Here is a 26466-nt window from a genome sequence, read left to right as displayed (position 1 = left end):
ACCTTCTAATTCTAAATACAGATAGCGAGCGCTGGCAACTAGCAACAATAGTGAAGTTAAGTTCAACTATCGTAATATAACCATTAATTGAGAGTACATACTTCCCAGAGCTTGATACTACCGTAAAATAGCAAAAATCAGGTGCATATAATTGGTGCGACGTTGAGAAAACAAAAGTACGAACGAAATATTCATCGAAACTCTCTACATTTTCTTTCCGAAAAAAACTTATTAGTTTTACATTCTCTTTCTAAACCACGGAGTACAGTCTCTAGAAGTTAATAGTTGCTCATTTGTCGTCTTCTGATTTCACGATGTTGTTCTCTTTTCGAGCGATAGTTCTTTTTTATTGTTGTATGCTAACATTTGCTGGCATTGGATTTTTATGGAATCCCAAGTTTGTAGTAGAAAGTGGACTGGTCGCGTTAATTGGTGCTTCTATGGAAGTTGTATGTGATTATAACTTTATTGTTTTAGTAGATAGTATTTTTTTTTTTTTTTTAATTTCTTGATTAATGTTTGAAGTGATATCTGACCATTATAATTTAGAAACCATTGATAGTAACACAAGACAACTTATCGACTCTTGCATTGTCCGGCTTGGTATTTTTGATTCTTGGAATGATTTATACTATCTCATTGTTACAAAGCAATTTCCTGTTCTTCAGTGGAATTACTCCAATTCGTGCTATATTTGACTTTATCCTTACCGGCTTTATTTACCTCAAAAAAGAGCATATCGCTAGCAACAGCCTTACTTTTACTTTTGCATTTTGCGATTTGATGTGGCAGTTTTGGATGTTTGCAGCAATGAGCGAAGAGAGGGCTAAATACTTGAAAAACCAAAAAAAGGCCGAAGAATTAGCCGCTAGAAAAGCACGTGAAGTTGAAGAATCTTAAAAAAAAAAACCAAGTGACTGGCATCTAGTATTCTTCACTTGTTGTTTATTTGTTGTAAAAGCTATTATTATCGTTATTGGATTTTCAACATCAATCGCTTACATTCTAGGTTTAAAATCAAATATGAATACATTAGTCAAAGGTTTGTATAAAATATTCTTTAATTAATCCTTTACAATGTTAGCATTAGAAATGAGTGTTTAGAAAGTTCAAATGGCTGATCAGCTTTATCACTAGCTATAAATATAATGAAGCTAATTTCTTAAAACACTTAAATAATTTTCGCCGAAGATGACTTCAGCATAATCTTTTGCTTTTGGTGACGGATTGTCTTCGTAACAACGATAAAGAATATCTTTATACAGTAAGAATTCCTCGTTAGACATTATCTTTTTTAAGTGAGGAGCATTTTTCAGAATTGCTAATTTCACATTCCAATGTAAATAATTTTCATCAAGGGCATTTGACAAGTAAGTTAGCAACATCTCATTACAATTCTTATTTCCAGGTCTGCTGGAATTAAACATGGCATAGACGCTATTGCGCTGAAGCGCAATTTTTTCCTCAAGATTCAATTCATCATCTTTATCAAACCATTCCTTCTGCAAAAATGTACCACATTCATTTAATGATAGTTCATACAAATCAAGCTCTCTATAATTTTCATCAGATAACAGTTCACCAACACTTTCCATTGCATGGCTTTTGTAAACAATATTGCGTCTCTTAAATTCTCTAACAATCACTTGGTGAACTTCTTCCATTTTTTGCGATTTAATGAACTCAGGATATTTAATTAAAAATTTAACATAAGCCTCAAGCAGTAATTCCTTCCCAGGCCAGCTTTTATCTTTCATTGTTTCATTTAAAAGCACGTAGATATCATTTTGTCGATAAGTGAGTCGCGAAGTATTGACAAATTCCAATAATGCAGCAGCAGCAGGACGTTTGACATCCCATTTTGTAACAATTAAGTTTTTTTGGATAAGAAGGATAATTTCTTCCGAATACAGGTTCACACTGCTTCCGGCAGATGAAAGTTCATCCCATGCTTTACTTAAAACCCCATTTATCGAAATGGAAGAAGAATGTTTCCCAAAAAAAATGAAAGGAAAAAAAAGAGAACCAAGATTAAGGAAGACGTCGGGTGCGTATCTCGACGCATACACGGTCAATTTGGAACTGATTATTTGTTCGTTGGTATTTCCATCGTAGAATTTATCGATGATTTCTTGACAAGTTTGTGAAGCTATTTCCAACGGGCAAACTCGTAACAAATAGCCAATAGCAGATGCAAATGCATCACTTACTGCAGCATTTCTATCAAAGCAAGAAGATTTCAAGGATTGAAGCAGCTTTGAAGCAAACTGCTTGACGAGTGGTCCACGACGAATTACTAAAAGCATCACCACTTGGGCGCTGCCTATTTTGGTAGGTACACCCCCAGGTTTAGCAATCATTCTATTTAATATTGGATATAATGTTTGCATTGAGCTTTCATCCAAAAGGCCGATACACTTCTCTAGCGTATCCATCATTGAAGAGCTCTGAACGGCTGACGTTCTGGCGTTGTCAATATTTTCTTGTTTAATGCTGTAATTTTTGGCGTGAAAATCCAAAAAGGTAGCAGCTTTTGATTCATACTCTGTCAAATATTCAAGCATAACCTGCATAATGGCCGGCACAAACGAAGTCAAAGTAGAATTGCCAGTACGCACAAGTTCAGTGATGGTAGAGTATGTAAGTGAACGAACTTCTTTAGCCTGATCATAAGCGTGTTTTAATAGAAATGGTAAAGCTACTGAAACAATCCGTTTGCCTTTGCAAATTCCGCTTGGGCTAGTATTGTGTGAAGTCTTCTCCAAAGATTGAATAACTGATCTTGCTAAAAGCTTACAAAGTGGAAAGGACGCTTCCCTAACGCTCTCTTTAATATCATCAAGAGTTCGAAAAGACATGTTCCATATATCCTCTAATTGATTTAGATACTCGGTCACAGGAACATTAGAAAGAAGACTAACCAAAGTGTTTACACTGGATTCCCTATCTCTCCAAGATCTGCTCCCCATAAACTCGAGGCAATCCTCCACTAAGTATTTACGATGAGATGCCAAATTGAGATCTGAAGGTACTAATGTGTCCCAAATTTCACCCATTGTTTTGGCAACATCAGGATTAGGGTCATGTTTAAATCTATAAAGCTTTTTTAATAATGAAGAGCTTTTAGAAGTATCAAATGAAAACGTCTTTCTTTTTTGATCCTCGGGAATACCTAAATAACTTATACCAGATGCCAATCCCTTACGGGCTTGCCAGAGAGAACTGTTACCTGCTATGCTCAAGAATGAATAAATCAAATCAGGATTACCACTCTCGGATGCTAAAGAACAGATATCCTTATAGGTGGCTACAGTACCTTTATTTGTAGTGAAAAGGGCAGTATCTGCGTCCAAAGGAGCTTTGGTTTTTTCATCAACGCGGTCAGCAGCAATTGTGCTTATCAGATTATCAGTAAATGATTTTCTTTCGTCCCCTTCTAAAACATCATACATAGCTTTGAGGCCTCTTGACGCAGTATCCTGAACAAAATCATCTTGAGTAACCAAAAATGAGAGAAATGAATGATAAATATCATTAAGCCGCGTCATTGTATAAGTTTGAGGTTCGCAATAGCGAACTATGTAAAAAAGCCATAAAGAAGAGGCCCTACGAAGTAAGGGTTTTGGAGAATTGACACAATCAGTTAAAATGAAATCAAGGGTAAAGCAATAGTGATCTGCTTTATAATTGTCCAATTGTTTTTGAAAAAAAATGGGGCACGTGGATTTCACGAAAACGTTTCTATGTCCACCAGCAAGTATCGACATGGCTTCAGCACTCGCAAACAATATATCAGGAGAGTCCATGTGATATGTAACATAGATGGCTTTAAGAATCTTTTCTGCCATTTCATCATCTGAAAATGATAACGACATACGTGATATAACGTGTAAACATTCGACCTTTACGTTGGTATCTTCAACCTCTTTTAGAAAGCGTAGCAAAACATTTAAAATTTCGTCAAAGTCAACGCCATACGAAGTAATCCAGTCTCTAGTAAAATAAACAAACAATTCTTTATAAATAGCAAGTGAAGTGGTCTTTTTGTGCAAAACATTGGAACCAAGATATTCCAATAAAACAGAAAAAAATTCTTTTATACTGCCAGAATTGAGAATGAAAGAATCGACGGCTGCTGAATTAGTTTGAGCAGCCAAGTATGAGATAGTATAGCCGATGATTAGAAGAGCAGTCTCAGCCTTGAAAAAATTGTCATTTTTATTGTTAGACGTTGAGATAATAGTGAAGCAAGAAGAAAGTACTTCTGATATACGAGTTGAATCTTTTGTACTAAGTATTATTCCCAGTATTCGTGTTGCAGTATTACGCAAAGCAAGTGGAAAGTTAAATACAGACGTTAGAAAATCTAACTCCGGTAAAGAAAATGTAACTTCAGGTGGTGCAAAGGATACCAATCTGCTGAGGGCGTAAGTGGGTTCAAAGTGCATGAGTAGAGTACCATAAAAAACATATTCTAAAAATACATTAAAATTTGACAAAGAAATGCACTTTTCAGACACCATTTCTCTTAACTTGGAATCTTGAATCAGTAAAGCGTCTATAGAAGATAGCTTGTCATTGTCGTAAAGCTCTAAGCTTCTATCCGCTGAATAATAAATGCATCTCTCAATAAACTCAAGAATGGCCAAACAATACTCTGCAGCATTAGATTCCCAAAATTTTTTTAAATCATGGTCCGACAAAATAAAAGAGATTACTTCAGAGGCAGAAGGATAACTAGCGGCACGTACTTTATCTTCCTCTTGAGCTTCATTCGTGGAATACACACTATTATACTGAACCCATTGAGATAAGTTTAGTCCTTTTTTAGCTTCTTCAATAAAAGAGTGGTGAAATACGAAAGGATTTTGTACCTTTAGACAAATAAAACGAGCTGGCAAATAATCAAAAGGAAAAGCAACCAATACAAATCGAAGTGCGCAATACGCAGCAGGAGACTCGGGTGAATCAAAAATAAAGGGTTCTAATACTGGCAACAATTCGTTAGAAAATCGAAAATTACTATAGTACGGAATAATAATAGAAAGAGCTTCGTCAATTGAAACTCGTACGTCTGGTAATTCAGATTGTAAGGAGGTCAATAAATTTGTCAGCAAAGAATTAGTAATCAGATGATTATCAACCTTGGTCAGTAAACCTATCGTTGTATATAAAAATCCTCTAAGTAAATCACTCTGAATTATATTACTCGATAAGATGCTAAGAATTTTTTCCAATATCATCGCAGCTTTAGGTTTAAGAAAATTTGGATCAGCTTTGTCAACTACCCAACGAGTAAACTGTATTAACCGGGGTTGCATACTAGGAGGTGCTTCAAGAATGAATTCAATACAATTTATAGCTTTGTCAGTATTCGCAGCAATTTTACTTTTAAGTAAATGCTGAATTGCCTTGTTCCTTAAGCTAATGGAAACAGAAAAGTTTGCGTGCAAAGCTTCGATTCGAAACTTATCAAGCGCTATGTCTAATAGAACGTTCACGTGGGACAAATTCTCTAGATCAGGTAATCCACTATCACGCGTAAATTCATCTGCCAGTCGGGCAACTTCAGAATGAGAATCAGCAGAGGCAAAAAAGTAAGCCAACCACTTCCAATTTGATGGCCAGCTAGATAAATGAATCCACCGAAGCAGACTCAAGCGGTAATCTACTGTTTTTTGGGAAAATTGCAGGTCACTAAAAATCCTTTGATCTTTCTGAATCAAATAGAATGAAGAAAGAGATAAAATGACATCGTTAGAGCATGTAATAGCCGAAGTTGGCTTTGAAAAACGAAGTAAACGAATTGTCAATGTCAATAATACTAATGGGTATTCATTGACATGATTTAGACAAATCTGGAGAAGGGCCAAATTTTCAGAACAAGGTATCCTTTTTTCGCCTATAGATATGAAAGCAAGGAGAAATCTTTTTCGCAAAGGTTGATTTGCTTCAACGTACTGGCTTACTAAGGCTTCAAGAGGTAGTATGGCTTGCGCGTTATTGTTGAGCCTAGTCATAATGTGGTTTGCAATTGAAATTGTTTTGTTTCTCACACTTTCATGAGGCGAATCGAGTTTTAGTAAAATCGGACATAAAAAAACTGACACAAGCGATTGAAAGGAGTCCTCGCTTTCCGCTAGAGCGAGCTTCAGCTCTGCATTGTTTAATAATCTCAATTCATTTTCAGCCATTATTGTAGAGTTAATTATAATCACTAATAAAAAAACACTCTACAATAAAATACCAAACAAAGATGAATAAAGAGATATATATCAGAAAGCAAGTAATTAAAAAAAAGTCCCAAATTGACTTTACACTTAATTGATAGAACAAGGCATAAATAAAATCTACAATTTTGGATGTGTGTGTTGTATTTCGTAGGTTAAAAGGCTGACTAACAGCATGCGACTTAAGGAAGTGAATCAGTGATGAGGTTATTGAGGTCAGCAGAAGGAGGAGGTGCGGAAAATTTAGGAATATCTTTATGAGCTTTTTTACTTTTTGATACGATTAAAGTTTCTTCATCTACATCTGAAGAAGAATCCGAGGAATCATCAACGTCGGATGTATTTTTTTGACCGTGCTGTAATAAGGCATTCGTGATCGTAGGAAACGCCAATCCAATTCGAGAAATTCGATTTAAAAAAGAAGGGATAGGGCTGCCCGTAAGTTCAATTGCTGCAGCATTCGTGAAATGATTGCAATTTCTCTCTAATAAAGAATATGATAACCCCGTAAATTCTTGACTCAAACGAATCAAAATTCTATCCACGTCGGGTTTAGGGAGGGTACAATTAGGTAAAGCAATAGAACAGCGCCATCTACACCCTTCTAAAGGCGGTCTTGGCATGGTAGCAAACACACCGGTGGAGCCAGGAATTTCGTGTGCTCCGAACGCATATTCTTTACCTTCTAAAACCAATCCTGTATGGTAAATACCAAGTCCAAGAGTCCATGCTAGTTTGTTTACCGGACTGTCTGGCATTAGATCATACACATTAATGTATACTTTCATATTCGAATACGTTCGGATGGCGAAGAACAACTTGCAAATTTCCTTGGTCCTCCTTAAGCAGGTTGAATTTTAAGATTCGATACCTGTACAATTAAGTATTTTTAATAAAAAAAAGTAGAGTCGAATTAAGGATAAAAATTTAAAATACGGGAGCTGTTTATGGTGGTGATTTTGTTTACATCGGTACGACTATGACAATGTTAAAATAATCAAAACATAGTACGTTTCTTCAATATTGAATACCTTTAGCTAAATTCACTACGATAGCAATCGCAATGAAATGGGTTTAATTGCATACAACGTTCTAAAAAGTTAATGAAATATAATCTCGCTGTTCGAATACGCATATTATTAGTAATGTAACAGAATTGCAAGCTTAAACAGAGGAATCATTGAATGAAACTAAGTCACAACGCTTTAATACAACTAGATAACGAAACTAGCTTTAAAGAGGAAACAGAAGTACTAACCCAAGAATTTTATATACAAATCCATGTTTGGAACCAGGATATTTAATAGCACAAAATGAATTTGCTAGTATCATTTACCCAGGCCAGAAGCAGTCTTGGTTGCTTGTTCTATACCACGTGCGATTGTGCTTCGAATTTTTCCATCTTCCAATGCCAACAAACCACTAATTGTACATCCGGCAGGAGTTGAAACATCATTACGAATCATAGCAGGATGTTGACCTTGTAAAACCATACGACCTGTACCAACCATAGTTTGGGCAGCCAATTCCTGAGCCTGAGGGAACGGAATACCCATCATTACACCACCATCTGTCATAGCCTCAATCATAGTAGCAACAAAAGCAGGTCCACTTCCACATACAGCGGTAGCAGCATCAATAAGCTTTTCGGGAAGTTTCATTGAACGTCCAATGCCATTGAATACCCATTCAGCAAACTTTATGTCTTCTTCAGTTGCGTTGGGTCCCGGGCAAATTACGCTCATACTTTCACGGATTCGACTAGCAGTATTGGGCATAATGCGAATCACCCTAGTACTTTCATCAAGCATACTTTGCAATGAAGAGATGGTCTTGCCAGCCAAAATTGACAAAATTAATTTTCCTTTGAGCGCTTCTTTCATCTTTGGGGAATTCAAAACATCCTCTGCGGCCTGAGGCTTACAACTCAACAACAAAACGTTACTAATCGCAGCCATCTCGGCATTCTCTTTGGCCCCCATTACAACTTTAACACGATCTCCGAAAAGCTTTTGAACATCCTCTTTTTCTTTAGGAAATTTGACACAAGCATAGAACTTATTCGGAATGATAATTTCGTCAGAAACATCGTTTCCATTTTCAGCAATGGAATCAAAGATTCCAGTCAAAAGTGCTTTTCCCATTGTACCACAACCAAGAACACAAAACCCCGACATTTTTTAAAGTTATGCTTAAAAATGTTTAACTATTTTTGTAGTCTTCTTTTAAAGCGAAAATAAATTCGACTAAAGCATATGCTAAGGGATCGTTAATTCCAAAATCAAACTCATACTGTAAATTACCGTTTTACTCGCTGATGTGCATAATGTAAGATACTGAAGTATGATGTTACAAGTTTGTAGGACTAGTCCATGTTTGAATAATGCTACACGTTAAAGTCAATATATCTTCTATATAATTAGTAATATTAAGTATATCGCAAATAAATTTTAAAGCAGCTACACAGTTTTTAACGAAATCTTGTAGAGACGTTGTAGATAAACAAAAGCTTTTTCGAACTTATAGATGTGAACCATCAGGACGCTGTTGTCCACTGTATTTTCCATATCCACTAACCACCACGTTCTTTTGAAAGTTTATTGCGTTGAAGTAAAATACTTTTGTTTGCTTTTTTAAAATGTCAAATTTTCAATATTGTATAGAATGCAATAATATGCTGTACGGATTAGTTTCTCAAAAAGATGACACTGAAAATTGTTTGAAAACACTAACATGAAATAAATAGGTACCCTAGAGAGGATAAAGTGGATCGTGTTCTGAGGCTAGCTTGTCGTAATTGTGATTACTCAGAGGTAAGCTTGTTTTTTTCTCCTACTGGGTTTATTCACTTCAAGAAAAAAATTCGAAGTTCTTTTCGATTACTTTTTTCCTCATCATTTGGAAGTTTTAAATATCTCATCAGCTAATTTGTATAGATCGCTGCTACTAGTAAAGTTTATCGCCATGAGTTACAAAGCTCCAATGTGTAAGTTAGATTTCATCCTTCGAATAATCACTAAATTTGTAGAGAAAACACGACGGTCAGTCACGACGCTTCAACGGACCCTACTTTACCTAGATCAGACAAAGAATGCCCGCGTTGTCATCAACATGAAGCAGTTTTTTATCAGACTCATTCTCGTCGGGGTGATACTATGATGGTGTGTTTCGCATTGTTTCATTGAGAAAACAATTTTAATATTTAGGTTTAAAAACAATTTTACTGACTTAATTAGACTCTGATTTATGTTTGCGTACATTGTGGATTTGCTTTTGAAGAACAGTAATATGCGACAATTCGGTCTAACAAGGGATTGTAAAACTAGCTGCGTCCACCAATGGCTCTTAGACTTCGGTTTAAATGATCCGCTTGATGTAACCACTCTCTCGCTTCTGTGCTGGAAAACTGGATTTTCGAGTGATACCAGCCACCTTTGCCGAAAATGGATTTACCAGCCTCTCAATCATATGCTCGCCTCCTTCCTTTATATTAAGCAACGCGCCTACCAAAACACTTGAATTTCTTTATTTCACATTCGGTGTACCTTCTGGAATATACTGAAACTGTTTCAGTTATTTGTATACAATAATCCATACGGAATAGCCTTGTAATCCGAATACCAATTAAATAAAAACCCTTAATTCTTTGTGCCTTTATTTTTTTTTATATTCTAATTTCAGCAGAGCTGTTAAATTCCAAGGCTTTCCATAATGTTGATGACTGCTTCTCAACAGGATCAGCATGCTAAAATGTATTTAGCTGACATCCATAGAGCATTGAGAATTCCTTCTCCCATCCCAAGTACTGATTACGAATGTTCTGACTATGCCTCTACAATCGCATCGATATCTCGAGAAAGTACAATGAGAAATTTTAATCGCAGTAACATCTCGTCTACGGCCCCTTCTTTTGCTGAATCTGAGGATGCTGAAGATGGCGATAGTTTCCCTTATGATCAAACGTTATCAAATTCTTCCAGTTTTGATGATCATCAGTCTCTTCTTCCTTTTTCTACAGAAGTTCGTAGGACCCCAACTTACTCTGTCATGAATGAAACGGATAGTAGTAGTACAAGTGTTGAAGACGTAAACAAAGAGAACATACTGTCATTGAACGATTCATGTTTGATCAAATTATCTGATGATGAGGCTTCAAATAAAAGCAGTCGTAGCTCGACTCCACGCAACTCGATAAAGAGTAATTCATCTAACCAGGGCCATGGCGACATACCAATTCCTAAAAAAAATCCTGCTCGTTCCGTTTGTAATTCAAAGCTTTTTAACGAGGACACATTGCCAGCTGAATTTGAAGAAGTTTCAATTTCACCACCTGTCAAACTTGAGTTACCTACTCACTCTCATAATTCATCTGACACTAGTTTTACGAACAGTATAGTTAGCAGTGTTAGTGACATGGTTGGTCTTGGCGAAGGTATAAACAGTATTGCATCTTTTGGTTTCTCTGAAGATTCGTCCTCGTTCCAAGATATAAAGACACCTCCTCGCTTATCATTCGCAGATGAGAACCGAGAGAATTGTAGGACTGATATCTACCGTTCAGATTCTATTCATGAATACGAAGAGCCACTTACGAGCTCCATCACCTCTTTAGATTCCCCTCATGTTCTTGACGAAAATGCTCCGATACCGCTTCTTCCAAAAGTGGTTTCTTTACCAGATCCTCGCTTTACAAATGTTCTTTCAGCCTTTGACGCTTTGACTAGGACATATTTGCTACGACAGAATTCTAAAGTTGTACATGCCACTAGTCAGAAACAAGAAATGCAAACTTCGCGGCGCGTTGTCAATTCTTGTTATATGCCAGAATCGTTATCGCGAAATTTGTCCAGTAGTTTGCAACAAACCGGCGGGAGTGGAAGATTGTTTGTCCGTCTTATGGAAATCAGAAACTTAACTATTCCTTTGGCATCGGGGATGACCACTAGGTTCACTTATACAATCTCTGGTAAGCACATTCAAGTACCATGGAACGCCTTACACTCTACTACTAAAATTGAAAATGAGTATACTTTTGATGAAAGTATTAGTTCTTCAATTGTATGTACGCTCCGTGCGGCTTACGATCCACCTAAGGTTCGCACTCGTTCTACACTTGGAAAAGTATTTTCAACAAATAAGAGAAAGTCTATGACTACCGACCCCGTTTCAGAAGCACTTCATGGATTTGTTTCTGAAGATGGAACTTTCGGCGAAGTTACCATTAACACTGATTCTGTAAGCCGAACCGCACTAGGCCGTTGTCAATCTATGGTTCTACCAATCATGAACAAATGGACTGTTGATCCGGCAGCTAAAGATGTCAAGCCTCTCCCTCGAAAAGTAGGAGAACTCGAAATCCACGTATTTTTCTTACCAGCGCTTCCTGTCTCTCTGAAAGAACTTCCCGCTTCAATCGAGTCTGCCATGTATGACTTAAAGCTTGCTGAATGGGATAGAACTTTATTGTGTGATGGTTATCTATGTCAACAAGGTGGGGATTGCCCTTATTGGCGTCGTCGCTATTTTCAATTAATAGGATCAAAGTTAGTAGCTTTTCAACAATTCTCTAAAGTTCGCAGAGCAACGATTGATTTGTCTGAAGCCACACATATCGTGGATGACAACCATTATAGTGATGAAGAAGAACTAGAAGGGTATCTGTATTTCGAATCGGGTTTCCGTATCATTTTCAGTAATGGGGACTACATCGATTTTTACGCTGAAACCGTCGGCGAAAAAGATGAGTGGATGTCTACACTTCGTCAGCATTTGGGGCAATGTTCAATGGTTCACAAAAATTGGACCAAATCATTTCTTTCGCTGAGTTTTTAAATTGACCATTTGCTTCGACCTCACTTTTTCTATTTAAATCACATTTGGTCTTTATCTTCTCCTTTATCTATATCGTCTTGCATTTTTCATTGGTTTTGTTGTTTCCCTCGCATAATACATAATGTTCATTTTATCTACCATCGAGAAGCTAGATTCGGTTGAAATGAGCTCGTTTTATATAAGCTGTTAAAAATCGGATAGCAATTACTTACTACTCCCCATGTATATTTATACTTCAGTTGCAAAATACTTCATTTTTGAAAGTTTCCCTTGATCCGAAGAAACGTTGTCAAAATAAGTTGTCTCAAAACGTTTATCTTGGCTTTGTAAATAAATCAAATTCCTTAAAATACTCTAGCTTGGCGTTGTCGAGTGAATTTATTAAGTCGTAAGCTTGCCATTTGAGAAACTTCAAAAAATAAAAATTCCACAATAATTTAATTACATTATTCTGTAAATAATTAATACCGTAATTGCTATATAGTTCAAATACCATTTTTAGCTGTTTCGCAATATCTAAAACGTATATGAGATCACTTTTTTTCATTGTCTAGCGTTTTTGTACTTCAGTTAATAACTGTTTGAATTAATAGTTTCGTTCATATTTTGCTGTCTTTTGAAATTTGGTGGTACTTTACGGTGTTACCCCCAACACTTAATTAAATGCTTAGCGGGGGATACATAGCAACTGAAATAAAGCACGCGGCGTCCGTCACCAACGTTTCACATAATTGAGTTTACAAATTTTCTATATTAAGGTGCCATAAAAAGTATGGTCGCTAAGTATTCAAACTTCGTTGAAATTAAATATTTTATAAAGTCTGTAAATGCGATATAATAAGGACTCAGAATGGAATTAACAAGAGAGAAAGTGTAAGGATACTATTTTTTTTCCTATGAAACTTATACAAACTAATACGTTTATTTTACAGTCTTTTGTTAACATTTTTGCGAATGCAATATTCTCATATACTTCCTGACTCAATCGAAAATCGAGTTATATCTACTGAGGCCCCGGAATGGGAATTGGACAAATCATTGCAAGACTTGTTGATTCATGATTATGATTATTCTAAAACTTCGTTTTCTTCAAGTCCCCCGATTGTCGCTAATGACACTGTATCCAATGTCCGAAAGCCGAGTGATACTAAACAAGTAAATGGTGCTGGGGGTCAAGTTAATCATTCTCGAGCTGAAGATTCTGATTATGCTACTTCTGACTTATCCGAATCTTCAGATGTGGGTGATGACGATAACTCGTGTATATTTTCTTTTAGCAAAGTCCCAATGCAGAAGGATGTTGCAAGTATAAAAGAAGAGGAAAGACTGGACCCCAAAATTTCCACATTAAATAATATTGATGCTATCGCAAATCTTAAGCTTACCAACATGGTAGAATCCTCGCAGGCAGTGAATTTAACCTCGTCCAAACAGTCTTCCATAAACCAGCAAAGCAGTGTTTCTACGGATTATGATGATCTACGGTCGATTTCTGAGGAATCATTTCATTTAAGTCAAGGAGAAATTCCTCTTACTTTTCCAATGAATTCTTCCTTAACTGACACTGAAGCTGATGCAGTTGTTGCGGTTGATGCTCTTTTTCCTGGTAAGCAACGCGGAACACACAATACAGTCAATAAAGCAAGATCTGTTTCGAACGCAAAGGCTCCTACATCTGCTCTTCGTGCATTACTTGAACATAAAGAAAACAGTAGCCAGAATGGGCCATTGGCTGAAAATTTTGCTACTTTTTCTGGACATGCAGAATCAAATGCCCTCCGTTTAAACATTTATTTTCCTTCGAGCGAAAGTCCTTCAAAGCCCTTATTTGTAGAACTCCGAAAGAATGTTTTGGTCTCTGAGGCTATCGGTTATATTTTACTTCAATACGTTAACCAGCAACTCGTGCCCCCAATAGAAGATGAGGCTCAAAATCCGAATTATTGGAATTTACGTATTGTTGAAGATGACGGGGAGCTAGATGAAGATTTTCCCGCTTTGGACCGTGTAGGTCCATTATCAAAATTTGGTTTTGACGCATTTGCTTTAGTTAAAGCCACTCCTGCCCAAATAAAGGAAAATCAAGCTGCCTACCCGTTTAAATCGAAGCATCCAACATCAATTCCTGAAGCCAATAACAAAACGCATATTCGGCATACTAGTTCAACTTCAAGTCAATCACAAAAGCAAGCTCAGGATGTCAAAGATACACTTAATACTTCTCATGTCGTACAGGTACGACTTCCCCCATACGGGGATAATGCTCGATTTTGCAATATTGAAATATCAAAAACTACTAGATTGGCTATGGTGTTGAACCAGGTGTGTTGGATGAAGCAATTGGAGCGATTTAAGTATACTCTGCGAGTTGCTGGATCTGATACTGTTTTACCACTTGATAAAACATTTAGTTCACTAGACGGAAATCCAACTCTAGAACTTGTTAAAAAGAAGGTACGCGATAAAAAAGGAAGTACCCAACAATTGCCAACCTCCTCACCACAAAATTCCGTTTATGGATCTATTAAGAAAGATGCACAATCTTCAACATACAATGCAACAGATATTATGTCGAGCAATACCTATCAAGAATTTCTTGTATGGAAACGACAACCTGTTTCATTTATGGGAAGACATGAGCGTCTACTAGCTATTGATGGAGAATACGTTCACATAATGCCGTCTGAATCCAAAAATATATTTGAAACGCCTAAGACGTCCAGTATACATGCTGGATCGATTATTTTATGCAAGCAGTCTAAAAAATCACCATGTAATTTTAAAATGATTGTGTCCAAGAATAGGGAAACTAAGCGGTAAGAAATTTTTTAACGCTAATAAGCTAACGAGTTCAGGTATGATTTTGAAGTTTTGTCCGCCTTGGAAGCTGCCATTATAGTTAGCAGGATACGTGCACTGATGAATACTGTTAAAAAAATAAATTAACATTTATTTATTACAAAAAGATTCTATGAATACATAGGTATAAACACCTTTGTTTTTTGGTATCACATTGCTCTCTCCCCTATGTCATTTTTATTAAACATCTTCAAAATCAGCTTCATCTTCATCGTCTTCATCGTCCTCATTAAATCCATTAATAATAACATTCTTTTTACTTTCTTGCATTTCCGTATCACCATCAGTAATACCATTTGTAGAAACAATAGGTGGTAATGAATTGTTTTCTTCTATCGATTTTGTTCTTTTATTTTGGATATCACTATCTGAATTTAGGTTCTCGGTTTTACGCTTGACCGACCCATAATCAGTACTTTTGTTTTGAAGAGAGGTAGCCGTCGTAACGTCTAAGAAGTCATCATCCTCCTCATCATCTACGTTTTCACTGTCCATAAACTCGCTTTCCTCTTTTTGCTTTGCACGAAGTGTTGCGTAATAAGCATCTAAGGCGCTCTTTTCAGAAGTAATATCTGTTTTAGTGTCTTGAACCTCATTAACAGTTTCAGTTCTAAAACTATGAAGTGCGGCATCTTTAGCTCCAGCACGAGTAATGGAGCCAGAAATTGTTGATGTTGCATGCCATTCGGGAAGAATGTTTTGAGCAGCTTTGACTTGCTTGTCGCAATTCCTTTCACGCTTTTCATCAGTCTCTTTATCAGCAGAGAAATCAACTGTAATAGATGGCGAAGAGGTGGAAAGACGGACGTCTGAATTACTTTTTGACAAGTTTTGTTGCGACAAATTTTGGGTGTCTAACGAAACAGGAACCGCATGTTCTAAAGCAGATTGGAAATTGTTTTGTGGTACGACAATTTCATCCACCCTTTTCAATGCATCGATTATACCATTAACTTGTCCCATCAGTTTTCCTAGCCTTTTCTGACTAGACATCATTTCTGCACTCTCCTCATCGTCTTTGAGTTCGGTTCCACAAACGTTACAAGCAAAAGTTCCCTCGTTGGTCACCAAAGACAAAACGTCAAGGCTAGAAAACTTTTTGTTGCAAAATGGACAAACATAGCCTTTAGAATCGAAATCCTGCTAAGTTAGTGAAAGTGACGATAATAAGAGATTCGTAAAAGTAGTGGGTAAAACACTAAGCAAAAAGAAGGAAACAATATGGTAAACCTTTTATGAAAAAAGGCCCAATTAAAAAAGGAACTTACATTTCGCATTCGATCTTCTACTGTTTTCACTAATTGGTGCATACGCCATTTAATGCTGTCAATCGTAGAACAGAAATCGATATAGAAATAGGTTGTATGATATTGCCTTTGTTGGCCTTCCTTCATTTCCGTCCTACTTTGACTGAAAGGTTAGCAGCTGGTCATGGAATTGCCTTCACGTACATTGCCAATAAACGATCCTCGCGCAATTTTCCAGCAATAAACCGACATTCTTTTATAGGGATACCCATTAACAGCGCTGTTTGCTCATCTGTAAGTCTACCAAAGGTTAAAATCGTTCTGATCTTGTGAAGCACGTACGCTGAATGTCGCAAAATCGCATCCATAAATATTATATGTCTAGTTTCGTAAAACGCCCTCATAATCATTTTTATAAGTCTCTGTACTATTTCTGGAGCATTGGACATAGTAGATAAATGATACGATAAATCGAAGGAAGGTTTTTGCAGCGAATAATAAAGGGTGATGGAGTAGTGGAGAATGTACCACAAAAAGACACTGCTTAAGGCGTTAACTAATGACTCTTTAAATGCCTATAGTCATGAAGACTGTTAATTTAGAAAACATCTTTTAAAATGACATTCAAACATAATAGTCTTAAAAGTGGTCCATTGCCTTAAATTACTATAAATTTATTCACAATGTCCGTTGTTCAATAAATTCTTCGGTGAACTAGCTAAAACTTGATACGTATTAAAATTCATGCACAATTAGGATAGTATCATTGTTTAACATAAAATCATTAATGAGACGTTATTTGAAAAGTTATATACAAAATTATCTAATGTAGAAAGGTAAAGTACTAGAAAGAAATCGAAAGTCATCAGCATAAAGACCCATCTGCCTCTAGTGTATAATCATAATGAAAGCATACATGTTGATTAGCATGTTCCACACTTTTGGAAGATTCTTCAATCGTAAGCTTTAATTTCTGATATGCAGCATCCTTGTAACAAATAAGAATAGTCATTTCATCTAACCAATGTAAAAGTACAGGGTTAGATTGATAAAGCTGAATTCTCCAATGTGCACGTTTTCCACTATCAATTAACTTAAGTAATTTTCGTTTCCAGTGAGTTTGACGGGGTTCGGTTGTAGAAGATTTAAATTCACTTGCTTCCTCATAAGGTTCTTCAGACGTTAATTGACGAATTGTATTAGGACTTCCGTGAAGAGAAAATATATGTAAAGTTTCTTTCTTACTTGCACAAGCCAACAATAATTCATCGGGAGAAAACGCTAATTGACAAACTGCCGTGTGTTGATAGCCACGACGAAATTCGCAAATTTTTTCTCCAGTTTCTGAATTCCAAATACGAATTAAAGTACCGTTTGTTGAAGAGGATGCTATTTTTGAACCAGTTTTGGATATACCCAAACATGATATCTCACTATCATGTGCAGGCACTATGCTAGTGTTCATATGATCCTTAAAAAGAAATAATATTTGCAGCTGGCCGACCTTTCTAGAAGGAAAAACGATAGCAGTTTTCTCAACAGTAGTAACCATAGCGCATAAGCCTACATTTCAAAAGTCAGCTTCGACTATGCTAAGCAAAGAATGTCTTACCTTTTGGATTCTGGGTATCAAGGCATCTTTGTAGTTTTAAGTTATTTCCGAATTGGTACAAAAATAGCTTTGATGCGGTTGCAATTGCTAATCTTAGATATGTTAGTTGTTAATAAGACGACAAGCAATATAAAAGAGAAGAACGTACAATTTCCCATCGAAACATATTCCTTTTATTTCAAAATTCAATTCAAGCTCTTTTACCGGCCTCTCTTTCACATCATCCCAAACAATAAGCTGTAAACAAGCTTAGCTAAAAGAAAACAAAGCATTACTCAAACTTACCTTATTTGGTGCGTATTTTGGATTTCCACCGCCGCCTACTAAGAGTAAAACATTGCTTCTAAAAAGCATTTTGACTATTGAAAGACCACCGTCATTGAACTCTAGACAATTGTAAATATTCAAATAAGAGATCTGCATATTGCAAAACTTACGTCTTTGAGCGCGCAGCTTTAGAGGGTTAATTTGAAAGATTTTATAGCCTGTATCTAGCGCAACAGACATGCATGAGGCATCTTGATTTAATGATACAGTATTAATAGTTGACATTCCAATTTGTGGGGTTTATGCATTATGCAAAACTACTTTAGATTGTTCTCGGTGAATTCGGTAAATTACACACCGTCAATTATACAATTCATCACTTTCTTTAGAAAACACAACCTTTTTACTAGGCATAATAATGTATTAGTTCAACAACAGCTATAATGGAAAAGCAAGTTTGGATAAAAAAAAAAGTGTAAATGTGGGCATATAATCATTAAGTCATTAATGTTTAGGATCGCATATACTGCGCAAGATTGTGCATGCGATCTATGATTTGAGGAAACAGAGCACTGACAGAATCATTAATTAATTGTTCAAAATATTTGATGGCATCTGATTCAGACATTTGTAAACAAAATCTTTCTTTGACTTTATATACTACTTTTTCTTTGTCAAATTTTATATCGGGTATATTCGCATCAACCATCAACGAAAACAAGTTAAGGATCAGGTTCGAAGATTTTCGTAAAGCAGTAAAAGTTGTATAGCAATAGGATTTAAATTGCTGATAAAAGGGAGAATTGTAGCCCCCCATACCTTCAACCATTTCCTTAGAAAGTTTCATAGCTGGTGAAAAAAGCTTAGGATCACGACCCAGAATATAACCAAAGTCAGCATGAAAAAAATGACCGTCTTTCGTAATCAAGAGATTGTCTAAGTGCCGATCACCAACTCCTAATAAATAAGTGATTACACAATAACCTGCGCAGCTTCGAACGTAGTTGTCCATAGCAACAGGGTCTATCCCGTAATTCGCAGAATTTAATCCATCATCTGGATTGTTTTCTCGTAAATAAGCTAAAACACTACCATGATATTCTGCTAAAATAGTAGCAAGGGTTTTAGACGGTACAAATTGTACGGCACCATGAGTGGGACCTGTTGCAAGGATTCTATAGGGCTTTAAATGCAAATCCAATTTCTCTTTCTTCAACAGCTTATCCATAAGTGTTAATATTTGAATAACAAGCTGGTCTTGACGTAAATCATCACCGTTTTTAAATATTATAGGATATTTTGATCCATCTTGGCATTTAAAAAGTAAGCGTAAAGGTTGCATGGTAGATTTGAATACCGTACAGGCATCTGGAATAATGCCAACTATATTTACGGATGGATCTAGAGGAAGTGGTAAAGCATGAAAATCCAGTAAATGATACTTATGATCTTCTAAAAGGACTTTTAAGTATTCAATTTTCTTCAATCGAGTACCGCGAAATGATTGTACAGATTTACTTATGCGTAGTAATTTTTCAACGAATTTTGCCTGAGCAGAAAGTGTTTCGCGGATCAATCTTCCTTCCACAGACTTTGAAAGCTCTTTTTGAAAAAGAAACATGACGGAAGAAAATAGCTTGCTTACGGGCTCATCTTCAATCTCTACTACTAAGTACCAATATAAATCATTTCCGATACTCGGTGATGATATTGCTCTATTTACAAGAAATAAGGCAAGAGGGCTAGGTTGGAACCTTTCATCAGAGCTGATAGGGTTGTCATATCGTAATGCTTGAACCAGTTGGAGAAGGTATAACAACAATTCTTCATTCGAAGCAGTCTCTAAACGAGAGACAGCGTAGGCACGAACCTTAGGGTGTACAAATGAAGGACTTAGTAATTCCAATGCATCGTCAATGTCAATTTCGGTCCAGCTATCTAAAAGACTAAGTGCTTGATTGACTTCAGATGAATCAGTCCAAACAACGCTTTTCAAGAATTTAGTCATTGCTTTCTTATTCCTGGTAAGATAAAATCTAAACTTCCAAATAAGGTCCTTTTCTTCAAGTGATAATTCTTCGCTTGGTGGATAAGATAAAATTGACTCAAGCTCTTTTCGAATTTTTGAATTAGGTTTTAAGTCCTTATCCAAAGGTCCATTACGTTGAGAACGAACCAGTCGTCTATGTTTCAGCTCAGCTGGACTATCTAGATTTAACTCCAAATCAAAGGACGAGTAATATACTCGATTTTCAGATTTGGGATAGTAGGATCGTTGAAAGACGACGGGGAAAGAGAATTGAAGAAAATCAAGATACAAAATAGGGATAGTGACGAGAGACATGTGCTTAGATCTAAAGTCTTTGATTTTTCCAAAGGATATATCATCCAGCCAATTAACGGATGGAACATCGCCCAACTGTAATTTGAGAAGTAAACCGTCAAGCCGGTTTATTTCTTTAACTTGTTCTAGTTCCAACGATGTTGGCGAGTACTTCTTTATTTCTTTTGAAGTCTGTAAAGGTATTTTTTGGAGACCTTGCCTTAGTAAATTATTTTCATCAAAAAGTCGATACGTTGTACAGCCCACAAATTCATAGACTTCCTCATCATTAAAGGATGGTTTCCAGGCAGACACTACAAATTTTGCGTTCAATGAGAGCTCAGAAACGGTAACCCCAAAGTCGAGCCACTCATGAGTTGATATCTTAGAAAGCTCAGTAGGAAGTAGACTCTTATTTGGTATTTTTGAAACGAAACATTTTTGCATTAAAGATCCTGATTCATTCCCTGAAAACAATTGAATGGTGCAAATGCATGGTTCTTGACTATCTTGATATTCAATGAAGCAAAATTTAACCAAGAATCTGGCAGTCACCTTGCTTGAAGGACAATATGAAAAAACAAGTCTATCCATTCCATATGTAAAGCATTTATTTTTTGGAAATTTCACTTTTTACCATACAAATAATAGCCTGGGATTGTTAATGTGGTGGTGTACTAGCTTTACTAAATGTGGTAAGACAAGAAAGGCTGTAGCTAAAGTACACGAAGCAATGATGAATTATAATACTGTGGAATTTAAGAAATACTTCGTAAAATAAGTACAAAATGCTGAATACGGTATAATAATAATAATATCTCATAATCTACTACACAAGTGTTTTTGCTGTAATTTTTGAAATACAAAAAATAGGACGCATTCATCTCTACATCTCGATGTAAAGTCAAGTTTTGAGTGTCTGAACATAACACTGTAAGCAAAGCTTGAGGCGGAATAAATGGTAAAGCCGAAGAAGCTAAAACTGCTCTGAATAATTGATCACCTATACCCTCTATGCGCTAATGGTGTTTTATGTTTTGTGTTTGCTCACATTGAATTAATTATTTTTAGTTTTCAAGCACCGGAACGACTAGGAACTAAGCAACAATTGCTGCTTGGTTAACAATACGATCAACTATGTGGTTCATTCAACAGCACATAATCTTTTGCAATAATTGATATAAATTCACACTTTCTTGAAATATAAAAAATACAGTTTTATGAATTAACGTTGTTGTAAAAGAAGACCTAACAATTTGCTTAAAAGTGAACGTAAATAACATTAAATGATAAAAATGAATGTTTTAATATTTTATTTTATCTGGTAATTTTTTAAAAAAATAAGTTCGATAAAATAACAAGCCTGTAGATTTACTGTCATATATTCATATAATATTCGGAGCAAAAGCATATTAAAAGTCTGATAATTTTAAATTTTTATTTAATTGTAAAATTTAGAACGAACTAATTATTAATCTTTCATAATAAAACTAATTATTTTATAGAGGCCCTATTTTAGTATCAGTTTATAAAAAATACGTGTCTGCGTAAACCAGTGGAATTTTCTCATAAGATTTTCCTGTTTTTAAATTCATAAAAAATTATATTTAAATCTTAATTGACTTCAATTTGCGGGATTCTCTTATCGGTCGCTTTTGCAAATTTATCGTGAAAGTGACTCAAAAGCTGTTGGCATTATTACTTCACCAATTTAAAACAAAGTTGAGTGGGAATTTTATTCATTTATTTTAATTCTATATATTATGAAGATTTTGCTTTAACCTCGGGCAGATACATTATTAAAGAATATGTCTAGCATACTAGTACTTGTAAAAATATAACGATTTTCATTGTATTATAATAAACTTGAGATCTGAACTTCGTCATCTAAATGATCCCTTTTAGCTAAAGTTTAATCGTTTGTCTTTGACTTGTGCCTGAACACTTTTATTAGTGAACTACATAAATAATTGCATATGGATGAATTATTGGAAAAGTTGCTAAACGATCTCAAAAAGAAGGAACCGAAAGCATGTAGTATTATATGCATAGGTACGCTCCATATTGAAATTCTTATTTATCATGAATAGGTGAAGACCTCGATATTATACAATGTATGAACGAGCACGGATGTTTTAGCGGGGGAAGTTATTCAGAATTATCAAATGATTGTGAAACTGTAAATTTTCGAGGAATTGCTTATAAGTGTTTCTTTACAAAGGATCAAGTGAAAGGTACGCGATTAGTACGATTAACCAATTATCTCATGCTGCTAGTAAACTTTTGGCAAATTTCACATTTAACTGGTGGACTATTCAATTTTCTTGTTAGTCAAGCTTTAAACGAGCATGGATTGGATCTGTTATGGATAATAATGGTCGTAGCGCAGACTCTTTCCGCGTTAGTTTCCTTTCCGGAGAAGTTATTAAATATACTTCGGAATATGAAAACAATTCTTATAAATACCGAGGAAACTGTGAGGAATCGATTTGAAGAGTCTCGTAAGATTGATTGAACTCAATTATCCTGTTAACTGATCTGCTTTAGAGAACAAAAAACTGGTAGCTTTACTGGATAAGAACTCGACAACATTGGATATAAGTAGTGGTATTCTACTAAACTTTACGGTTGTTCTGAAACAGGTAAGATACCCTTGAATACTTGCACATTTACTAATTTGTAGTTGAAGCATGCTTTAGGCTTGCATACCTCAGTCGATAATTCACAGGAATTTATTTTACAGTTTTTGCGAACGACACTTTTATCCGTACCAACGTCCTCAATTGTTTCTATCTCAGCGGACCCAACAAGCTGGAATAATCTCAACGTTTTAATGAAGTATAATTTTATGTTTCAAAAGTTTAAACCTCGAGATTTTCATGCTCAAACAATTCAATCAGAAACTATGTTTATACCTCCTTGTTGGGACACTATCTCTAAAATACAGAGTGTCAATCATGAATTTAATATCGCCCTTTTTAAACAAACCGCTAAAAATTTTTACGATACTCTTGACATAAGTTTATTACTTGGTTTATTTGATAAGAGTATATCGATGTTGAACTGTCATTCCTCAAAAATATCGGATGGAGATATACCCTACAAATCGCACCAAGTTTTTTTGCAAGAACTACAGAACAAGTATAGCGAGATTAAAACGTATTCTTCAAACAAATTAAATAAATCCTCCATAAAATCAAGTTTGTGGAAGGACTTAATTCAATAATTGTAATTGGCCTAAAGACATTCATTATTATTACAAAATCATATTATTTAATTAAAATGCATTAATGAGTTTCTGTCAAAATTTCAACCTCATAAATAATATTTTTTTTCTTTTAAATCATGACCATAAAGAACTATTAAAGTCCGGCTAATCCAAATCGCTCTGGAACCAAAGGAGCTGAGTCATCCAGTAATTTTTCCAATGCGAGCGTTCTGAATTCTGAAAGTTTATTTTCAAATAGAATTAAAACAGCTGCTGAGAGTGACTTAACTTTCTCACCTTGATCAGGGCTTTCAAAAAGAAACTTAGTATACGCCTCAAAGAAGAGCAAATGCTTCCCAAACTCATTAGCTAAAGTACGCCCAGAAGATATTTCTAAGATAGCCAAAAAACTAAACAAAAGCCCTTCATTAACTTCTGGAGTGTCTGATCGAAGTCGGCAGACCTCATTTAAAACGTCAACATATTCCCGGAGCATTCTGTTTGCCCCTTCTATCTTTGAGGTAAAAGTTTCAAAAAAGAGAATACCCAATGTCTTAAGATAGTAGACTAAAAACAAAGGCTCAATAAAAGCCGTTTTCCTAGATGCCAGCATATAACCACTGGTGAGGAGCAGGAACAATGATTTATCTACCTTAAGCGATAATCGATTGGCCTTTGGGAGTGGCTTTTTCGACTCGATTTCCGACTGCTTTGAAATATACCGTGTCTGTAAGAATTTCGGTCCCTCCGCATAATCCTTGCATTCACTCATTACCGGAAAAACTAATTTCCTTTCTAATTCATCACTAATCTTTTCAATAGTGGGTGAATAAAACTGATCGTGTAAATTTCCTGGAAGTAACTGGCTGGGAAAAAGACGTTCATTATCATCATCGTTGAATTTGCTAGCAGCTAAAGAAATACAAGATAAGATAAGTATTTTTTGGCGCATTGAATAGTCACTAACAAATAAATTTGTACAAATAACAGGACCACATATATCTAAACAGGTTAACAGAAGTTCCACTATAGCAGTCATTTGCATTTCATCAAAGTTCATTAAGTCAAATCGATTTTGTAAGGAAATTAACGTTTGTAACAATTCATCTGCATGATCTCGTAATTCGGTTCCAAAAGCAGACTTTCGTTTTATTAACTTAGAAGCGTTTTCCAGTGCAACACGTTGTTTCTCAAAACTTTCTGTGTCTTTTAACATTTTGCACAAATCTTGTACGTACACAGGAGAATGCGTCTTGGATCTAGAGACAGTTGGATCGTCGTCCGTGTCCTCACTGTCAATATCAGGAAAATCGTAAGGCTCCAAGTCATCTCCCCTTATTAAGTCATCGTTTTTAGAAATCACTGGCTTCTCCAAGTGAGTTACATTCGTCTCTTCCTTTTCTATCGAAGTCTCTGCGATAACACTTTCGTCATTCAAAATTTCAATAGGCAAAAATTCATCCTTGAGTGAGCTCAACGATTTGAGAACTTTTGCTTTCGTAGTCTTCATTATTGGAACGTCAAAGGCTAACGGGTTACTTAAGCTGACACCCGAATATGTAGAGATTACTTCGGCCATTATCATTCCATGCATTCGAATATCATCATCTAGACTATCTAAACGGCAAGATATTGCATTGGAGAACATTAGGGATTTGGAAAGATTATTCAAATATTTTGCTTCAAGTTTCGGAATAAATAGTAATAAATATATTGTTAAGCTCTCTTGAGCTAGCAGCGTATAGCTCCTCAAAAATTGCGCATTTGACCATATATTAAACAGAGAGTCCACTGTTTTTTCTAGCTCCTTTTTATCAGATTCCTTATAAGATATACTCGAACAAACTACTTCTACCCTTTTAATTATTAAATTTGTAGGGACGCCCCAATAAAATTCAATTAATCGAAGGAAGTGAGTGGATGAAAAGTTCAGCCTTAATAATGTAGCCAATGAACCTGTTATACGATCATCTCTTGCGGTGGAATATGAAAAATTGGTGGGATATTTGGTATTATGTTCAAGAAGAAGTTGATTGAGAAACAACATTTGATCAGAGACCGTCAAATCTGCAAATAATTTTTGTAGCTGAACACAAAATTTTTGTGTTAATGGAATCAATGGGTTAATGAATGCCTTTAAATTGGATGAGTGTAATAAATAATGGAATAGCTTTGAATATATTTCTGGGGTTTTAACAGCAGGTTTAGATATAATGCAAGCCAATTTTGAAGATAAAACGCCAATGTAGTCGGCCATTGATGAAGCCTTCAAACGTTTTGAATCATCGTAAACCTTGAAGGTAAGCATTGCAGCAGACATTGAATTAGTAATTTTAAAGTTTCCCAAGAAAAAAATAAATTCAGTCCACAAAGATTGCTTTTGATGATCAGATAATACAGTAGATTCCCATATCAATTTACAGTTATCGTCAAGGTCTATACATTCAAATGCTTTTTCCAGTAGCTCAAGATAAACTGTAACAAGATGAATGTTTTGCAAATTAGCCTCTTGAACAAAATTATCTAGTCGAACACATAGCAGTTTTAAGCCCAAAAGAGTAGAAAAACATTTTGCAAGGAGAAAATCTATTTCTGAATTAATTTTCCCATTCCAGAATGTGGGCACTATCACACTAATTAACTCATGATATAATCTTAGATTGCAAGGAGAAGGAACACCTATATGCTGCAGTTCTTTAAGGATTTCTTTTAAACGCGGCTTTTGAATAGGTTTGGATAGTTCGCTAGCAAAGGATTTCATATCCTTGGAGTTGAAAAATAACCGAATTATTTTGGGGTGTTGAGAAGACAGTAACCTTCGGTGGATTAATTCACCGGTCAGCAATCAGCAATATGCAGGATTATAGGCTGCTTGGCTAAAACAACAC

The 26466-nt window shown here is 35.6% G+C and overlaps 12 protein-coding genes and 14 long non-coding RNA genes across 26 annotated transcripts; 13 read left to right on the top strand and 13 right to left on the bottom strand.

Annotated features, from left to right (window-relative positions):
• Positions 1 to 106: 106 nt before the first annotated feature.
• On the top strand, positions 107 to 1148 carry SPOM_SPAC1782.02C (uncharacterized protein). The gene is made up of 2 exons (NM_001020136.3): positions 107 to 449; positions 550 to 1148. Exons 1-2 carry the CDS (start codon positions 315 to 317, stop codon positions 898 to 900), a joined length of 486 nt encoding a protein of 161 aa, NP_594709.1. The 5' UTR covers positions 107 to 314; the 3' UTR covers positions 901 to 1148.
• On the bottom strand, positions 975 to 6387 carry ecm29 (proteasome assembly chaperone Ecm29). Its single transcript, NM_001356178.2, has one exon. It carries the CDS (start codon positions 6192 to 6194, stop codon positions 1155 to 1157), a length of 5040 nt encoding a protein of 1679 aa, NP_001342940.1. The 5' UTR covers positions 6195 to 6387; the 3' UTR covers positions 975 to 1154.
• SPOM_SPNCRNA.4137 lies at positions 1291 to 1813 on the top strand. Its single transcript, NR_193498.1, has one exon. It is a non-coding gene; the product is annotated as a non-coding RNA (long non-coding RNA).
• Positions 2008 to 2280, top strand: SPOM_SPNCRNA.4136. Its single transcript, NR_193497.1, has one exon. It is a non-coding gene; the product is annotated as a non-coding RNA (long non-coding RNA).
• sdu1 (PPPDE peptidase family protein) lies at positions 6275 to 7046 on the bottom strand. Its single transcript, NM_001020134.3, has one exon. It carries the CDS (start codon positions 7016 to 7018, stop codon positions 6413 to 6415), a length of 606 nt encoding a protein of 201 aa, NP_594707.2. The 5' UTR covers positions 7019 to 7046; the 3' UTR covers positions 6275 to 6412.
• SPOM_SPNCRNA.1022 lies at positions 6394 to 7318 on the top strand. Its single transcript, NR_149863.1, has one exon. It is a non-coding gene; the product is annotated as a non-coding RNA (long non-coding RNA).
• Positions 7289 to 8490, bottom strand: pro3 (delta-1-pyrroline-5-carboxylate reductase). Its single transcript, NM_001020133.3, has one exon. It carries the CDS (start codon positions 8405 to 8407, stop codon positions 7559 to 7561), a length of 849 nt encoding a protein of 282 aa, NP_594706.1. The 5' UTR covers positions 8408 to 8490; the 3' UTR covers positions 7289 to 7558.
• Positions 7382 to 8432, top strand: SPOM_SPNCRNA.4135. Its single transcript, NR_193496.1, has one exon. It is a non-coding gene; the product is annotated as a non-coding RNA (long non-coding RNA).
• A 148-nt stretch (positions 8491 to 8638) lies between the features above and the next one.
• SPOM_SPNCRNA.1021 lies at positions 8639 to 12677 on the bottom strand. The gene has a single exon (NR_149862.1). It is a non-coding gene; the product is annotated as a non-coding RNA (long non-coding RNA).
• rpb9 (DNA-directed RNA polymerase II complex TFIIS subunit Rpb9) lies at positions 8796 to 9811 on the top strand. Its single transcript, NM_001020132.3, has 5 exons — positions 8796 to 8909; positions 8977 to 9043; positions 9167 to 9216; positions 9259 to 9391; positions 9467 to 9811. Exons 1-5 carry the CDS (start codon positions 8869 to 8871, stop codon positions 9515 to 9517), a joined length of 342 nt encoding a protein of 113 aa, NP_594705.1. The 5' UTR covers positions 8796 to 8868; the 3' UTR covers positions 9518 to 9811.
• On the top strand, positions 9748 to 12340 carry mid2 (septin ring organizing protein). Its single transcript, NM_001020131.3, has one exon. The coding sequence runs from the start codon at positions 9942 to 9944 to the stop codon at positions 12060 to 12062; it is 2121 nt and encodes a 706-aa protein (NP_594704.2). The 5' UTR covers positions 9748 to 9941; the 3' UTR covers positions 12063 to 12340.
• Positions 12678 to 12773: 96 nt separating the features above from the next.
• sin1 (MAP kinase-interacting protein Sin1) lies at positions 12774 to 15179 on the top strand. Its single transcript, NM_001020130.3, has 3 exons — positions 12774 to 12935; positions 12995 to 14878; positions 14918 to 15179. Exons 1-3 carry the CDS (start codon positions 12913 to 12915, stop codon positions 15006 to 15008), a joined length of 1998 nt encoding a protein of 665 aa, NP_594703.1. The 5' UTR covers positions 12774 to 12912; the 3' UTR covers positions 15009 to 15179.
• Positions 12979 to 13956, bottom strand: SPOM_SPNCRNA.4134. Its single transcript, NR_193495.1, has one exon. It is a non-coding gene; the product is annotated as a non-coding RNA (long non-coding RNA).
• On the bottom strand, positions 14148 to 14987 carry SPOM_SPNCRNA.4133. Its single transcript, NR_193494.1, has one exon. It is a non-coding gene; the product is annotated as a non-coding RNA (long non-coding RNA).
• tfa1 (transcription factor TFIIE subunit Tfa1) lies at positions 14995 to 16672 on the bottom strand. Its single transcript, NM_001020129.3, has 4 exons — positions 16511 to 16672; positions 16373 to 16468; positions 16190 to 16331; positions 14995 to 16061 (listed from the first exon to the last, which is right to left on the bottom strand). The coding sequence occupies exons 1-4, from the start codon at positions 16615 to 16617 to the stop codon at positions 15102 to 15104; spliced, it is 1305 nt and encodes a 434-aa protein (NP_594701.3). The 5' UTR covers positions 16618 to 16672; the 3' UTR covers positions 14995 to 15101.
• On the top strand, positions 15312 to 16969 carry SPOM_SPNCRNA.4132. Its single transcript, NR_193493.1, has one exon. It is a non-coding gene; the product is annotated as a non-coding RNA (long non-coding RNA).
• atg1803 (WD repeat-containing protein Atg1803) lies at positions 16855 to 18342 on the bottom strand. The gene is made up of 5 exons (NM_001020128.3): positions 18218 to 18342; positions 18066 to 18166; positions 17929 to 18017; positions 17781 to 17872; positions 16855 to 17731 (listed from the first exon to the last, which is right to left on the bottom strand). Exons 1-5 carry the CDS (start codon positions 18330 to 18332, stop codon positions 17034 to 17036), a joined length of 1095 nt encoding a protein of 364 aa, NP_594700.1. The 5' UTR covers positions 18333 to 18342; the 3' UTR covers positions 16855 to 17033.
• SPOM_SPNCRNA.1020 lies at positions 17725 to 18484 on the top strand. Its single transcript, NR_149861.1, has one exon. It is a non-coding gene; the product is annotated as a non-coding RNA (long non-coding RNA).
• pik3 (phosphatidylinositol 3-kinase Pik3) lies at positions 18387 to 21084 on the bottom strand. Its single transcript, NM_001020127.3, has one exon. The coding sequence runs from the start codon at positions 20962 to 20964 to the stop codon at positions 18559 to 18561; it is 2406 nt and encodes an 801-aa protein (NP_594699.1). The 5' UTR covers positions 20965 to 21084; the 3' UTR covers positions 18387 to 18558.
• Positions 20177 to 21548, top strand: SPOM_SPNCRNA.4131. Its single transcript, NR_193492.1, has one exon. It is a non-coding gene; the product is annotated as a non-coding RNA (long non-coding RNA).
• On the bottom strand, positions 21215 to 21590 carry SPOM_SPNCRNA.4130. Its single transcript, NR_193491.1, has one exon. It is a non-coding gene; the product is annotated as a non-coding RNA (long non-coding RNA).
• Positions 21591 to 22303: 713 nt separating this feature from the next.
• Positions 22304 to 23720, top strand: dli1 (meiotic dynein intermediate light chain Dli1/Dil1). Its single transcript, NM_001020126.3, has 5 exons — positions 22304 to 22422; positions 22461 to 22604; positions 22647 to 22871; positions 22918 to 23012; positions 23054 to 23720. The coding sequence occupies exons 1-5, from the start codon at positions 22347 to 22349 to the stop codon at positions 23594 to 23596; spliced, it is 1083 nt and encodes a 360-aa protein (NP_594698.2). The 5' UTR covers positions 22304 to 22346; the 3' UTR covers positions 23597 to 23720.
• Positions 22334 to 22728, bottom strand: SPOM_SPNCRNA.4129. The gene has a single exon (NR_193490.1). It is a non-coding gene; the product is annotated as a non-coding RNA (long non-coding RNA).
• On the bottom strand, positions 22865 to 23226 carry SPOM_SPNCRNA.4128. The gene has a single exon (NR_193489.1). It is a non-coding gene; the product is annotated as a non-coding RNA (long non-coding RNA).
• Positions 23603 to 26380, bottom strand: tel2 (TTT co-chaperone complex LRR repeat subunit Tel2). Its single transcript, NM_001020125.3, has one exon. It carries the CDS (start codon positions 26337 to 26339, stop codon positions 23733 to 23735), a length of 2607 nt encoding a protein of 868 aa, NP_594697.1. The 5' UTR covers positions 26340 to 26380; the 3' UTR covers positions 23603 to 23732.
• SPOM_SPNCRNA.4127 lies at positions 25467 to 25736 on the top strand. The gene has a single exon (NR_193488.1). It is a non-coding gene; the product is annotated as a non-coding RNA (long non-coding RNA).
• Positions 26381 to 26466: the final 86 nt, after the last annotated feature.

The sequence above is a fragment of the Schizosaccharomyces pombe genome (genome assembly GCF_000002945.2).
Source record: "Schizosaccharomyces pombe strain 972h- genome assembly, chromosome: I".
Classification (NCBI taxonomy): domain Eukaryota; kingdom Fungi; phylum Ascomycota; class Schizosaccharomycetes; order Schizosaccharomycetales; family Schizosaccharomycetaceae; genus Schizosaccharomyces; species Schizosaccharomyces pombe.
The sequence above is the reverse complement of the archived record's forward strand: the minus strand, read 5'-3'. Positions and strand labels throughout refer to the sequence as shown.